We start from the raw sequence: 15908 nt of genomic DNA on the forward strand, positions 1-15908 counted from the left end.
CCTGAGTGGGAAAGAACAGGAAGGGCTCAATTCAGGTCAGGTGACATGAATACAATGAAACATAAAGCACATTTAATTTTTTTTGGAGGGGGGGGGGATCCAAACAAATATTTTGTGGAATTTATTTCTGGGTGTACACACATACAACTGATCTGTAAATTATAAAGCGATAAAGCAAATTCTGGACAACCAAACAATTCTACTTATTTTAAACCAGTCAAAATTTAATGTAGCTGATTTGGGCCTAAAATCTAATCCACATAAAACTGCAGCATCTGAAGAGAAGAGAAACTGTCCAAAAATTAGTAATTGCTGTAAATCTTAATTGCTATACTGTAATTATCTTTTAAAATGTTGTTTCTGGCATGGCACCATGCACCTGGCTAGCATGCATCTAGGAGTGTCCATAACATATTTTTAACAAATACAAGATAAAAAATCAGTTAGCTTGCATTAAGATTTTTGGTGAGGCATGCAGCAATCACACATTGCAGTTAATACTTCATGCAACCTTTAGCATGACTTTAATGTTACATTCCTTCTCATGCTAAGAATTCACATGCTAAGGGAAAAAAAAGGTGAGTTATTCATCCCTACTCAAGGAAATAAAAATCTTAGGTTTTTTCCTATCTAATTAATAAGGCAGGCTCTAAGTTTCAAGTCCACTCCTACTTTGTCGGAGAAAGTTATTTAACTGTATAGCTCAGCGATGGCGAACCTTTTTTGGCTCGCGTGCCATAAGTGGGCGGAGCACAGAGGGGTTGTGTGCGGGCATGCCGCACCCATAATGCAATGCGCGACCCCCAGTGCACATGCGCACACTACAGGCGCCACCCCCCATTTTTGCATGCTTTTTCGCCCTCCCCAGGCTCCAGAGGCTTTATAGGAGCCTGGGGAGGGCGAAAACAGCCTCCCCCACCCCCCCGGATGCCCTCTGGAGGCATCAGGGAAGCCTCCGGACGGTCCCTGAAGCCTTCGGAGCGCTCAAAATGATCCTCCGAGCAAACAGGAGGTGACTTCCGGTTTGCTCGGAGGATTGTTCTGAGCACTCCGAAGGCATCAGGGAAAGTCATGAAGCCTCTGGAGGGCCTCTGGGGGGCAGGGGGGGGACTCTTTTCACCCTCCCCAGGCTCCTATAAAGCCTCTGGAGCCTGGGGAGGGCAAAAACTGGCTTTAAAAAAGGGTGAACTCAGCTGGCCAGTGCGCGCATGTGCACTGGCCAGCTGACAGGGCAGCGCCTTGCGTGCCCTGACAAATGGCTCCGCATGCCACCTATGGCAAGCGTGCCATAGGTTCGCCATCACTGGTATAGCTTATCATACACAACCATATTCATACCAAATAGTTTGGGTATCTTCATCAGCTAATAAAGGGGATTCAGTATCATTAGGATCTGTATGCACAAGGCTTTTAAGTTTATTGCTATTCTGTGTGACATCTACTTTTTCATTATCAGATTTCTGATTTTCATAAGGTTGTTTGTGATCTTTCTGTGGCAATTTCACAAATGAATGAAGTGATTTAGCTGTTCTGGTGATGGATGTTTGAGGTAATCCACTAACATCACAGACTAGTTCAGTATTAAGTGTCAAAAATGGCATGGAAAAATGGCCTGAAGATGATATACCTACTTTATCATTATTTACATTACTGAGAGAAAATGTTTTAGTAATAAATTTGGTCTTTGTTCTGCAATTGCTAAGCCTTTCAGGTACATTCAACTGATTGGGTGTAGTAATATTAGCTAAGTCATTTTCGGGAAAAGTAACTGCATTATCAGGAGCATAATAAAAAATAGAAGATTGTTGTTGAGGATTGTACTCACTCGAAGATGATATAATACTTTGTTCAGCTGTAGTTGGAGTTGGATCAACAAATATTGGCTGCCTAGTGTCCTTAGATAAAAAATCATGGATACTGGTCCTCCGAGTAGTTCCTTCTGCTGTTGAAATCACACTGCTTGCACGAGGTAAAGTAGCATAGGGATTGCAGTCTTTTGATTGTCGCTGTGACTGAACATTTTCTTTAACAGACCTGACCTTTCCCTTAGTCCCTGCAGCATAAGTCTCTGAAAAGTTCAAATCTTTAGAATCTTCTGTTCTGTTTAAATTGAGCCTTGCAAGAGGTTCTTGCTTACCTAACTTTCCATCAAATAATTCTGTTGTGTTTCTCACACTCTGCGATCTGACAATACCACTACTCCCTGATGTCTGTTTGCTTAGTTTTTCTCTTCCTGTTAATTCAGCATTTTCCAAAAAAAAATTCATTACTTCATCTAAAAGATTATCTTTGCTTGAAGACTTTAGCTGCAAAAAAATAGATAGAAAAAGAGAATGAATATAAAAAACACATAGTATCTCCATCAAATTAATACAGATCCAGACTGAACCCATCTGCCTAGTCCCCATCTCTCCCCTTTTGGAAACCCTGCATTTCACCTAACAACCACATTGCCTAGGTCCCAATTAGCTACCTGTACCTGCAAACCTAATTCCAGAAGAACTATGGCATATTATAAAAAATGTTTTCTCTGATGCTGAATTACAAAGTATTGTTGTTGTATTGAGCTGAAAAAATTATTGAGCTTTTACTTTAAGAAACCTGAAAACATAGCATAAAACATTAATTCTAAATTGCCAGTTTATTTATTCTCCAAAATGAAAATATCACAGTTTACTGAGATATATACTGACAGCTGCAAGAACAAAATTGAGACAACAATGAAAAAAAGGATCCTAGTAAATTATGTCAAACTAGGAGACAAAATTGGAGAATATGTAGCAATGGCAAAATTAACATTATATATTCATAATAGATGTCTAACCAGATTTAAGTAATTGTAAAGTATGTTACTGTACTTTTTTGCAGGATCAATCCACAAGCTTAAAAATAAAGAATTGATTATCTATTTAATTATAGCAGCCAAAATAATAATTGTGCAACACTGGAAATCTTTATAGAATATAAAAACTGAATTATGAATAAGTAAAGCCTCTTCAATTGCCTTATTGGAAAAAAACACACAAAGTAATGAGATTTCAGAAGTAGGAATGACAATTTTATCAAACTTAGTTGGATTTTATGATTTACCTCAATAATAGATTAAAGTCCGGTGTACTACTTATATGAGATAAATGTTCAAATGTATAGTACATGACTTTATTTACACAGATAGATAGATATATAGTATTTTCTCTATTTTTAAAAATATATCTTAGAATTATGTTAATGCAGTTAACTTATATTGTAAAAGGAAAAACAAGCAAGAGACTACTTCTCCTTAATAAAGAGAGAGAGAAATGAATGAACTAATGAATAATATTCTGTGGTTGGAAGACACTAGACTGGTGATGAATCACTGAGTAAAATGCCATGCAAGGTTGGTGTTTGGATGCAAGATATGCCTTGAAGGAGCATTAAGCTACTTTAAGTCTATATGCCAGCTGATCATATTTGATGAGGTAGATGCCATAAGGTCCAAAGAAATTGAATACTAGTAGTGAGAAGTTATAGAAAAAACCTGAAATCTGAAGAGAAGCTACAGAAATTATAGTAACTGGGACATTTCCCAAAAGTAATGGGTTTCAATCCAATTTCAATCTCATAATTTTGTGATGGAAATGGTGCAGGGTGCTAATCTGGCCATTCTCTTTGAGCAGCAAGGTGGCTTGGAGAATAAGATTTAAGGGAAGATCTATCAGGAACATTTGTCTCCATAATTGAAGCCTGAAGCTGAGGGGTTGAATGGAGGGATTGAACCTGAGGGGTTGAATGGACAAAGGGAACTTGCTGAAGAAGAAGTGAAAGAGTTTCAGACAAATTCTAGGACATGGGAGGAGTTTGGAAGGAAGTTTAAAATCCTATGATACCTTCTACTTTAACAACTCATTTCTAAAAAGCAGAACATGCCTCAATGAATGATTATGGCAAATCTATTTTACTTAGGCTATAATGTAACAAAGTTGCTGAAAAAATTATTTAGGGCTGGGGAATAACTATTCTGTTGTAGAAAATCTGAGGTTAATTTTGTGTAGGCTTATTCAGGTTTACCATGCATAATGGCATTATCTTCTTTTTATAGCTATGACCATTAATAGAATCTATTTTTTGAACTAAATATCTCAGCTATTACTTTCCTACTCAGTTATCTTCAAATTCTTAATAAATGATGAATGCTGTCTCTCAAATTTAAAATTAGTTGTTTTTCTTTACCTGGATTTCAAATCACATTGTAATGATTTCCTTGAACTCATATTATGTTACGTGGGCTTAAGTTATGTCTCTTAAAATTAAGTACTTTTTAACATACCTCAGCTGAAGTAACTTTATTGCTTTCTTCCAGAAATTGCTGCAGAGTAACCATTTCACTTCCAGGGGATTCAGTTTTAATTCTCCATATTCCTTGTTTATCTATTTTTTCTGACATTGTATGATGAAGCAGGAGACTAGACTTAGTGTGACTTTTCAAATATTGTATGGGGCTGCTGCTACTGCTGGACCATGCTTCATGCTCATGAAGTAGGCTAAATTCTCCACTACTGTGGCTTTGAGGCCTGCTTTGGTTGTTACTTGCACCTGCTTTAGAGTAAACAGCACTGATATTTTTCTTAGGTAAAATAAATGACAAACATTTTGACAAGTACATTTGAAACAAAGTACAATATATTGCTAGATGTTTTAAAAGGACTGAAACATCAATTGCTGTACAGCAGTGTTTCTCAAACTTGGTGACTTTAAGTCCTGTGGACTTCAACTCCCAGAATCCCCCAGCCAGCACAGCTGGCTGGGGGATTCTGGGAGTTGAAGTCCACAGGACTTAAAGTCACCAAGTTTGAGAAACACTGCTGTACAGTAACATGCTTAAACACCTATTGAAATTTGTACAATGTATTTTCTTAATTTTACCCATTATCGCTCTTCATTATGACATCTAATGTTAAATTTTAAAAGTTTCAACTTCAACTCTCTTTTAAAAGTATCACTTTCCAATTTTCTATATACAAACACACACACACATCCAACACACAAACCTTTTCAGCAACCCAGATCACAGAATCATAGTAATAAATATTACCATATGCTATCTTTTATGTGTTATAAAAGTTTTTAAAAAAAGGAAGCATGGAAAAATAGTTTCAAGTTAATCAAGAAATATTTTGCTGAAAAGATTTATGATGTAAAAATATATTGCTCTTTATATAAAGTCTCAATTCCTGTGAATATGATTTGAAGAAGAAACATCACACTGTGCACAAAATAACTGAAGAAATGCCAATTTCTCATTTTGGCGTTTCTTCAGTCCAAAGCAGTTGAAACTATTCTCTGAAATATTTTGAATAACATTTAAAAAAAGCAATATATAATTTTAGAACGCAAGCATACTTAACTGATATAGTATTTATGGAGGGAATAATTTATATTGGAAAAACACAAATGCTCAAAAAGATGCAAAATCCAGTAAAGCTAATGAAAAGAATTCATTGAGGCAGTGATGTTTGTAATTGATCTGCTTTAAACACAGGTATTTTTTTTACAAAAAACAAGCTAAATAGATAGCCTAGTAGTGTGCTTCTGGAGCTTTGAATAGGAGACTTATTTCCTTTGCCTTTTTGTTACCCTTATTTGTATTGATTTCACTCTAGATATGTCTAAACATCTTTATACTCTCCTAATTTTTTTCTCCTTATGTGATATCTTTCCTTTCTTTTTTAATTTTCTCTATCCCCTTATATCTACATTTTTCTTTGCTTCACTCCTATGAATTCTCATTTTTCCTTTTTTTTTTGTCCTGTTATCTTTCTTATTTGCATAAATTCCACTATAGAAATATCTAAATATTTTTATGCTCTCCTTTTCTGAACCCAAGATGCTTTTCCAAAAGGCAACTGGATTTTCTTGGTTTTTTTCCTTGAAAACATTTTGCTTCTCATCCAAGAAGCTTCTTCAGTTCTGACAATTAGAACTAAAAAAGTTTCTTGGATGAGAAGCAGTGGTGGGTTCCTGCCGGATCGCACCGGATCGCGCGCGCTCCCTTTCAGCGCTCCACCTGGCTCGCGCGCTCCCTTTCAGCGCTCCACCTGGCTCGCGCGCTCCCTTTCAGCGCTACACCTGGCTCGCGCGCTCCCTTCCGGCGCTAAAACCGGAAGTACAGTCTTGCCTCGCCCCTGGCGAAGCAACGACGCCTGCCTGCGCTCCACCAGCTCGGCTGGGAACGGAGATGTTTCCTCAGCGGAGCAGAGCGCCTGAAAAGTCTCCGCTCCGCTGAGGAAACATCTCCGTTCCCAGCCGAGCTGGTGGAGCGCAGGCAGGCATCGTTGCTTCGCCAGGGCAAGACTGTACTTCCGGTTTTAGCGCCGGAAGGGAGCGCGCGAGCCAGGTGTAGCGCTGAAAGGGAGCGCGCGAGCCAGGTGTAGCGCTGAAAGGGAGCGCGCGAGCCAGGTGGAGCGCTGAAAGGGAGCGCGCGAGCCAGGTGGAGCGCTGAAAGGGAGCGCGCGAGCCAGGTGGAGCGCTGAAAGGGAGCGCGCACGATCCGGTGCGATCCAGCAGGAACCCACCACTGATGAGAAGTGAAACATTTTCAAAGAAAAAAACCAAGGAAGTTCAATTGCCTTTTGGAAAAGCATCTTTGGGACAACCATGACCTGGATGATTTGAGAATCTGCATAGACATTCCTTTTCTAAACCTTTATTCTCCTAATGAGATACCTTTCCTTTCCTTCTTAGTCATCTCTACCCACTTTAAGTCTGCATTGTCCTTTGCTTCACTCCTATGAATTATTTTCTTTGTTTGATCACTATTAATAGCAATACACATAGAAGTTCAATATTTTCAGCATTATTGTGAATAATTATACTATATTACTAATGATAACTGGGACATCAAATGCCCTCACTGTAGCTATACCTGTAATTTCTGGACTGCACATTTTATTTTTTACCCCTGACCTTTAGGGGGAGGGGGGAGTATCAAGAGTATTTAAAAAACTTTCCCCGTTAGTGATATGTTCAGTATATCATGATGTATTTGAATTCTACTTATATAAAGGAGAGTAGAGCAGTAAATAGAGACTTCAGAAATGCAAGTATTTATTATATTTGTTTGCCACATATTTCTAGCAAAGTCATCTATTTTAAAACTTTAGTTTAAATATAACCAAATGGTCAAAATCATCACAGTAAAAATTCCCTCATCTTTGAATATCACCCATTTTTCTCTGTAATATAAAGAATGAAGCACAGGTTCATTTCTCTAGAAGCATACCTTTGACATCATGGAGTGATGCATTATTATTGCTATTGCTAGTCGATGTTCTGCCACTATCAAGGCTGGCTGGTCTGGAAGCTAAATGTAAAAGAATCAGTAGATAGCATAAAACATCTATCAAATCAGAATATACTTTACATGAGATATTTCATTCACAGAAATGAATAAATTATCTCACAAATAGTTTGGCCCTGTTACTAAAAGGCTATGTAAGTTAGAACTAGTAGTGTGAATTGCATCCAAGAATACTGGTAACAACTGCTTTCTCAAAGAGCAGAGGTATCAACATATACCTGCAACTTATCCAGGTTACTGCATTCTGGATGAGTAATGTTTCCAAGTAGTTACCAAGGACAACTTCATGTAGATTGCACTGGAGCAATTCAAACATAAGGTGGCTAATGTATAAGTGACTGTAAAGCAATGCCTCCCAATCCAGGAGTGGGTGGAACTAACACACAAAATGGATATGTGCAAAGGCTCTCTGAATCACATGTCTAGAAGGACCTCGAAATCATGTACCAGGTAAATGCAACTTCATTTAGAATTTTTTTAAAAATGGAAAATCCCTGGACTTAGGGCATTTTGCACTCCATAGTCACTTCGTCTTATAAGGTTATATCGAAGCCTATTTTCCCTCATTTGGACTCCTCCATCCACCAATACCAAAACATAACTTCAACAGAATCCCTAGGAGGGGCCAGGATTGAGATATATAATTGAGTAGCATCAACATATTGACGGCATCTAATCCTGTGGCAATAGATAACCTCACCTAGTGGTCTCACATAGAAAATAAACAGCAGTGATGAGAGAAATGTTGGAGATGTACAAGCAAGATATGAGAATCTATATCTAACAATCCAGAGAACCAAATGCTTAAGGACAGAAATCAGTGGGTGCAAAATAAACAAAACTTGTTACAGAAGATGATTCTGGGAGACACAAGCCAACATTAGCACTGTGAGACAGTGTTGTTAATTTTAACACAGATGTAATCACTTTAGTATTTACAATACTTGATAAGAAGTTTGTATATGAGGTTGCACTTCGGAAATTCATATAAAAAAGCAATGCACAAAGTTCGTATGTCAAAAATGTAAGTATTTATATCCATTGTCTGGGAATACAACACGATCTTGATTAATCATCTCCTTGCAAAAGCCTCCTCCAATTTTTATCAAATTGGTGGCAGATATGTGTTGATATTAAAATCTCCAAAATTGCACAAACACTAAAATAGTGCACTAATTTACCATTTACTGTAGAAATATGAATATCCCTAAAATAGAAAAATATGTTTATAGGCAACTTTTTAAAAATGCCCTACAGAAATGGTCCCCAACCTTTCCGATTTTCCAAACCGGCAGGTGAGGGGAGAGGGGATAATTTTGCGTGAGCAGTGGGTGAGCACATATATACAGCTCCATTGCATGAGCAGCGGCACACAAGCCCATCACTCACACAAATGGAGCTGCATGCATACATGCACCACTTCCATTGTCCAGTTCCAAACGGGCCACGGGCCAGTACTGTGCTGAAATCTGGGGGTTGGGGACCCCTGCTTTAGAGCAGTAAAATATATATAAAAAGAGCAGTAAAAACAAAAAAATAGAATGTGTGTTTAGAATTGAAAAAAATGGTAAAAATAGCATGTAAAACATGCAGAAAATTAATTTTGTTTCAGGCATTTACAATAGATTCCTCATGGATATGACCTATGCAGAAATGCCACCAATAGAAGAAAAACACTCCTACATTTAACATCATGTACTCTTAAACAATATAAATATAGAGACAGTATTAATATAGTTCAGAATAATGCATTGTTTTGAGTTAAATCAATTTTCAATGATCAATTAAATTTTATAGTTGTAGCTTCTATTTCAGTACTCTTTGGTTATATCTAAATTGAAATTTGATTAAGAAAATAAATTAATGTATAAGTGAATATATTTTGAGAAACAGATTGCCTAACTAATTCTCAATACTGAATGCTGACATTTAGAACTGAAGGAGAACTGAAAAAAATGAACCTTGCACTCAACAAGGTTTTACTTAAACAACTGCATTAGGGAAATGGGGAAGAATTCTATTAGATTAAATGGAAAAAAAGATGACATGAGATGCAAAGTTGAAAGAAGAGAGAAAAACAGCCAAAAATGACAAATGCTCATTTGCAAAACTGTTTTTGGTTAAACTTCATTAATGTTCTCATAACCAGCACTCATTTAAAATACAAATCTTACCTTGAATTCTTGAACCTGTACTAGAATCGTCACTAATTCCTTGTGGACTTACATCTTCAAAAGATGTTGTATCTAGGTAGAAAACAAAAATCAAAAACTTAATATTAGTTTATCATCTAGAAAATACTATGAAGAAGTTTTTGCTGCAATAAATCCATGTTCTCACAAATAATATATCAGAAATATAAACCTTTTCCCCACTACCTAAATTTGTATTATAAATATTTGCTGAAAAATCATATGAAATATTAAGCATGAATAGATTCCAATACCACTAGTGTTGCTAACACAGCCACACCACACCAAAAAGTTTCTACCTATACCTTTATTATTAAGCAACTGCTTGGATCTCAAGCCTGCAGCAGAGTTGACAGTTGCAAAGTTGATGGATGTAGTAGAGAAGGCCATAGATCCCAATTCTTTTCTCCTTTTACCCGTGGATATATCATCAGGACCTTCCAGATGCTCAGAACTACCTATCCATTGTCCTCCTGCTAAGACCATGGACTGCATCAGGTCATTCATTGCTGGGATGCAAATGAAAGCAAATGAATCAGCATGATTCAATGATTTTTTTGCATTGTAAAATGCTTCACATTTATCTCTAATCATCATACTGAAAGCTACATTCCATGTTCATATATGTTACAACATGCATTTGGCTGAATGAATGAAAAATGTTAAAAAGCAAGGCTTTCTTGTGCAGATGATTGTAAATGTTTTTAGCTGCCATGCTTGTGCTGGAATGCTACATAAATATACATTAGGAGCTCTGATGTTGTAATGATAAATGTAATGAACAGGGTAAGATGAGCACAAGTGCTTATATAAAGTCAGTGCTGGCAATGATAAGGGGCCCTTTATTGTATAGGGATAGATAATTGTGCATAACACCAGAGAGAAGGTTCTAAATCAAATGTGCTCTATAATAGCTATCTACATATTGAATCCTTAACTTAAAAATAAAATAATACACTGGCAAAAACTTGCCATCCTGTTCCCCCCTTTTAGAAATTAGTAAAAGATAAACAAGCTACTATTTATGTTTAGACAGGTTTTAGTTTAAAAAAAACAAAGAAAATGGTATCTGAGTTTATAAGACAACAAATTTTAAAAAGGACATTCACTTTGCAAATGTGTGCCTGGTACCTAGTTATCCATATACATTTAATGCACATATGCTCAAATGCACATAGAGGTGTTCCTTGCTTAACCACTCATTCAGTGAACTTTCAAAGTTTCAATGGTGCTGAATAAATGGTACTTATGATCAGTCCTCAAAGTTCCAGCCATCACACTAACTTCTGGGCATCTAGCAATTGAGGTCATGTGATTGTCATTTGCTATCCCTCATTGCCAGGTTCCAACAAGCAAGGGAAAGCTGGCAGGAAGTTGCAAATGGCCGTCATGTGACATTCACTTAACCTGGACACTGGGCTTGATTAACAAAGATAATCAGAAGTACAGGAACTGCATCACTAAGTGGCATGGTCATGTGACATTGTGCTTTATGACCATATTACTTAATGATGGAAATTCCAGTCTCAATTATCATAGCTAATGGGGACTACCTATAATTTCCATAACGTGAGCATATAAATGCATCTTCAATTTGTGTTATTTATAGAGCCCAATAATTATGTATATTTGGTGTCAGTGCTTAGAAACATTGCTTCAGCTCCTTGTATAAAGCAGGACTTGCAGAATAGAAAAAAACAGTGCAGTCCAGGAAAGGGTTAGGAAAGTTAGTAATAGATGCCAGTGTAGCCATTTAAAAAGAAGCTGAACTTTCATAAAGTCTTACACATGGAGCGACGGTAGAAGGCCTTCATTTTGTCTTTTTCCTTCGGTCTGTTCCTCAAAAAGGGCAGTCTTTTCAGTGCAACCACTTTTATGTCATAGCATAAGGAAAAACAGAAACGGTAAATGAAAGATAAGGGGAGAAGAACAGATGTTAAATGTTGAAACTAAGGACAGAAATGAATGTTTGAGTTTCCACTCGGTGCAATTTACTATCAGCTATTAATTTTATGTTGCTGAATGACAATGAAATATGAAACCTCTGTAGTGAAACTTCTAAAATATCCAGAAACCCTGGAAAACCTGTGTGAGGAACAAAAAGAATTTCCATTGTTCAGGATTATTAAATGTCTCAAAAACCAATCTAACAAAACCCAAACAGAACACTAACTTTGAGATGGAAAGAAAGTTAAAAATCACCACATAGGTTTTTTGAGATTGAAAAATGTTTTTAAATGCTAATTTGGTTTATTAAAGATCTTTGAGCTTGCTCTTACTTGCTACTAAATTGTGGCTGTAGTTTTTTTAAAATAATTTAATTGTTCGTTTGAGCCTGTTTTATTTCAGCAAATTGTTGTGTATACCAGTTGCAAGGTTCACTTTTTAATATAATGTCAAGGTTCACACATTGCATTAAGCCATAATCTGCTCTGTTTTTGCCTTAATTAATGCATGGATCAGGGTCAGAGAATAAAAGATATTTTATTCTTGGACAGTAAATTGTTTGAAACTATTTGCTGTTGGCTTCATTCATTATGTTAAGTGTAACATGATTTCATTACGGCTTAGCATGATATATGAATCAAGCTATTGTAGTTTATTTCCTTATTATTTATTTATTAATTTGCTTACTTATTATTAAATAAATATGCTACTGATTCTCAGTGACCTTGGATGGTTCACCAGTAAAAAAAATAGCTTAAGGTGATTTCCCCCCCTATAAATCATGGTTAACAAACTTTGACATAGCATGTTGTATAAACTCAACAACTGCATCTGATAATAATGAACAAATGTGAATATATACTATATAATTTCCTGACTTAGTCCCAATTTTCTTTGTGTTCTATCAAGTATCCATTGCACATGGACACAAGACAAGGACCAATAAAAGTGGGGGGGGGGGGGGAATCAGGAATTGGCCAAATGAGCCAAGATTACTATGTTCATCTGCAAAACAGCCTTTAATATGTCAACCTTTTTCTATTAGTCACAGTTAAAACAAGCTAAGCATGACCACCGTATACTATCAAGAAAGGAAGTATAAAAAATTGTAAACAATCCAATAGGCTGTCATCTTAAATAATAACATTTGCATATTGGGGCAGGGTATGCTATCATTCAGAAAACTGATACCATAACAACAACAAAAATCCCAAGAAAAATATGACAGCGAAGTGATGTTAGAATCAAGCAGAGTGTACATTCAAAAACAATTTTAAATTCAGTGTTACAGAAGGATTTTACATGGATCTCTTATTCCAGACTTGAAATCCTATGCAAGAGGACTTGGTAACTAGAAAATATTTTTTTTCAGTATGGGTTTATTCCAGTCCAAACACAAAGCATATATGTAAATTATTAATCTCAGAAAAATGACAAAAACCAAACTGATGTTCAATAACATTATCTTCTAAGAAATTATATATGATAACCACAATCTTAGAAAATTTAATCTTTAGTTATGACGTGCTTTTTCTATTTTCATATGTACTGCATTTTTCAGAATTTTGCTTGAGTAAAGAGTAGAAAAAATTGCCAGGAGTTAACTACGAATCTTTCCCGTTTACCAATTCCAACTCTAACTGTCTCTCTCTCATCTAAAGAAAACAAGGACTGAATACTTCTAGTTATTATTTTCATCTAGAACTCCATTCTAACACTTCAATTCTGAATATGTGTTTGTAGGCGTACACATCATGTAAGACACATGCATGTCAGTATCAGTCAATGGTTTAGCCAATTTGATGAAGAAAGTGATGTTGCTGCCCTTTGAATTATTATTTTGATCCTTTTTCAGTCTGGATTTATACTTGGATATGACAAGCAGACCATCTTGATTATTCTGGTGAATTCAGTTTTGGGAAATAGGTGGGAAAAGCTACCTTGTTTATAGTTCTGTATATCTTGTCAGCTTTTGATAGCATTAAGTACAGCATCTTGTTGAAATATGTAAGGGAGAGCTAAAATTGGACATACAATTTAGTAGTGGTTCCATTCCTGTTTTCCTAGATCCTATCAGAAAGTGATACTATGAGATTTTGCTTGACCCTTTTGAAATTATCCTTTATGGTACCACAAAGTTCTATCTTCTCACCATCTTATTTAATATGAAGCACTGAGAAGAAAGATCTATAGTTTGGAACTAGATGCCATAAACATGCTGATAACATTCAGCCAACTTGTTTGGATTGCAAGTTTGGATTGCAGTTCTCCAAGGTATATGAAACGGAATGGGAGAAAACAAAGTGTGATTCAGGGCAGACAAGATGGAATTTGTATTGATTCTAGGAACTGGAACTCACAATTCAGCTGCTATACAGCAGTAAAAACTGATAATCTGTAATGGTGAAGCTGATAAGGAGCCTATCTCATCCATTCTACAAATTATATCAAGGAGAGGTAAAAAGTGAAAAAAGTCACTCAAATCTGTATTATAAATATACTGTACCTCATAAGAGAGTACACTCAATCAAGCAGTACATAAAAATGCAGGTCAGAATGTAACAATAAATCACAAGCTAACTATTATGAACCTATTATAAGGTCAAGTATTATTTCAGTTTTGCTGAGATGCACATAGAGTGAAGAGAAGCTTCGGTATTTGTTATCTGAAATACCTAAAATGATCCCAAATTGTCATTAATATAAAACTATAAAACCTAAGAACATTTTCTGTTCATTTAAAAACAAAACATTACTTAAAATGTTTGTATAGAAATATAAAAATTAAAAGGTAGAGGCACTACATTTACAACTTTTGGCAGTAGGTAAAAACTTCAAGCTATTAGTCATATATATATATATATATATATATATATATATATATATATATATATATATATATATATAGTATTTTTCTTACTTTATTAATGAAAAAACTGCTTTTGTGAATTAAATCAACAAAGAGTTATTAAAAACTCATACATTCCAACAATGCAATAATTGAACTGTTTTGGTACAATTCAAATAGCTTGAGAATTGTGAACAATGGCCATCAAAGTGTAATGGTCATAGACTGGGTTGTGAAAATAAACAATACTTAAGCAATGTGTCTCATTCTCCAATTTTATACATCCCACTGAGTTTACTATTTAAAGGTCTTAACATTGGTAAGTCTGAATTTTCTTCCTTTGGGGTTTGTGTGCTAAACAGATCCCATTTGCTACCAATATAACTTAACTTCTAAGATCAATCAAAATCAGCCAGTGTTGCTACTGAGCATATTGTTGTTTTGATGGCAGAGCACAATTAAAAATCTACAAGCAAAATGAATGCCAATTGTTTGTTTCCCTAAGTTTACATAATAAGCACAGATTGTGACTATTCTTAACTTGAAAGGTAGAAAGGTTAACATACTGGACTAGAAATTGGGGGAGCCAAATTGTAGTGCACCCAAGGCCCTGGAAATCTTTGGACCAGTTACTCTTTCTCAGTTCAACTACCTCTCAGTATGAAAAAACAAGAGATAGAATCATTATATACATTGCCATGAGCTCCTGAATGAAAGATGGTATATATGTGTAATAGGTATATACACATAATAGGTATATATAATTTTTATAAAAAGAAATCCCTCATCAATATGCAGCTGAGCTTTGCATATAATATATGTGAACCAAAACATTGTCTCTTCCATGCAATGTTGGGTGCAGGGCTGTACTTTATTAACTTCAGATGGCAGGTAGGTAATGGACATGCAGACAAATAGGATCAACTTTAACTTATAAAAGTTCACAAGGAAGCATTTTGCAGGAAAATCACATGATAAAAATGTCATGAGTGAATGAGAAAAACAATATTAAAAAAAAGAATTCGGGTAAAGGAGGTACAAATTTCATTAGCCAACTCGTTAATTTCATTTTAAATAGCGAACCCCTGAAAAACATTTAGGAGTATACTCTGCTGTAGTGGTTGCTTCTCCACTATCAACTACATAATAAGAATATTAAAATACTTTAAATCTAGTTTCCTCCCCCCACTACATTTTGAACTGGAAACATTACAGCAGATAGTACTCGCTATTTAAATTTAAAAAAATTACTCACTGCTACTTTTTTTAGTTCCCACTGTCTGGCCATCTTCAAGTGAATTTGAGCCCACAGAGGAACTATCTTGACTATCTTGATGTGGCAACTGAAGAAATCCTTCACTAGATTCTGAGCGGGTTGGTGTCAGAGTCAGAGATTTGAGGCGTTCTCGGTTGACATCTTTCTTTGATTTTATCAATTTCCTCATTTTCAGAGTAATCCAGTTGCCTCTCCTTTTGAAAAAGAAAAAGAATATTAAAGGTTTATACAATCTAAACAGAAACCAGTCAACTGAAACTGAAATGCTCTTCATCTGATGAAATTCTGACATTCTGACATCATGTC

At 35.7% G+C, this 15908-nt stretch overlaps 1 protein-coding gene across 7 annotated transcripts in view; it reads right to left on the reverse strand.

The window, feature by feature from the left end:
- The window catches only part of CCDC88A (coiled-coil domain containing 88A), a 96736-nt gene that overhangs the window by 18035 nt on the left and 62793 nt on the right, over positions 1–15908 (reverse strand). For 2 of the 7 annotated variants that reach the window (XM_081943085.1, XM_081943084.1), the window contains exons 25-31: positions 15582–15796; positions 11318–11401; positions 9837–10040; positions 9514–9585; positions 7262–7342; positions 4310–4578; positions 1826–2306 (exon numbers count right to left, since the gene is read on the reverse strand). In XM_081943085.1, coding sequence (XP_081799211.1) covers positions 1826–2306; positions 4310–4578; positions 7262–7342; positions 9514–9585; positions 9837–10040; positions 11318–11401; positions 15582–15796 — 1406 coding nt within the window. Of the gene's footprint in view, positions 1–1100; positions 2307–4309; positions 4579–7261; positions 7343–9513; positions 9586–9836; positions 10041–11317; positions 11402–15581; positions 15797–15908 lie in introns of those variants that run through there. The other 5 variants (XM_081943081.1, XM_081943086.1, XM_081943082.1 and 2 more) reach the window with 4 other exon arrangements.

This window comes from Natrix helvetica, assembly GCF_964273705.1.
Source record: "Natrix helvetica genome assembly, chromosome: 2".
NCBI lineage: Eukaryota > Metazoa > Chordata > Lepidosauria > Squamata > Natricidae > Natrix > Natrix helvetica.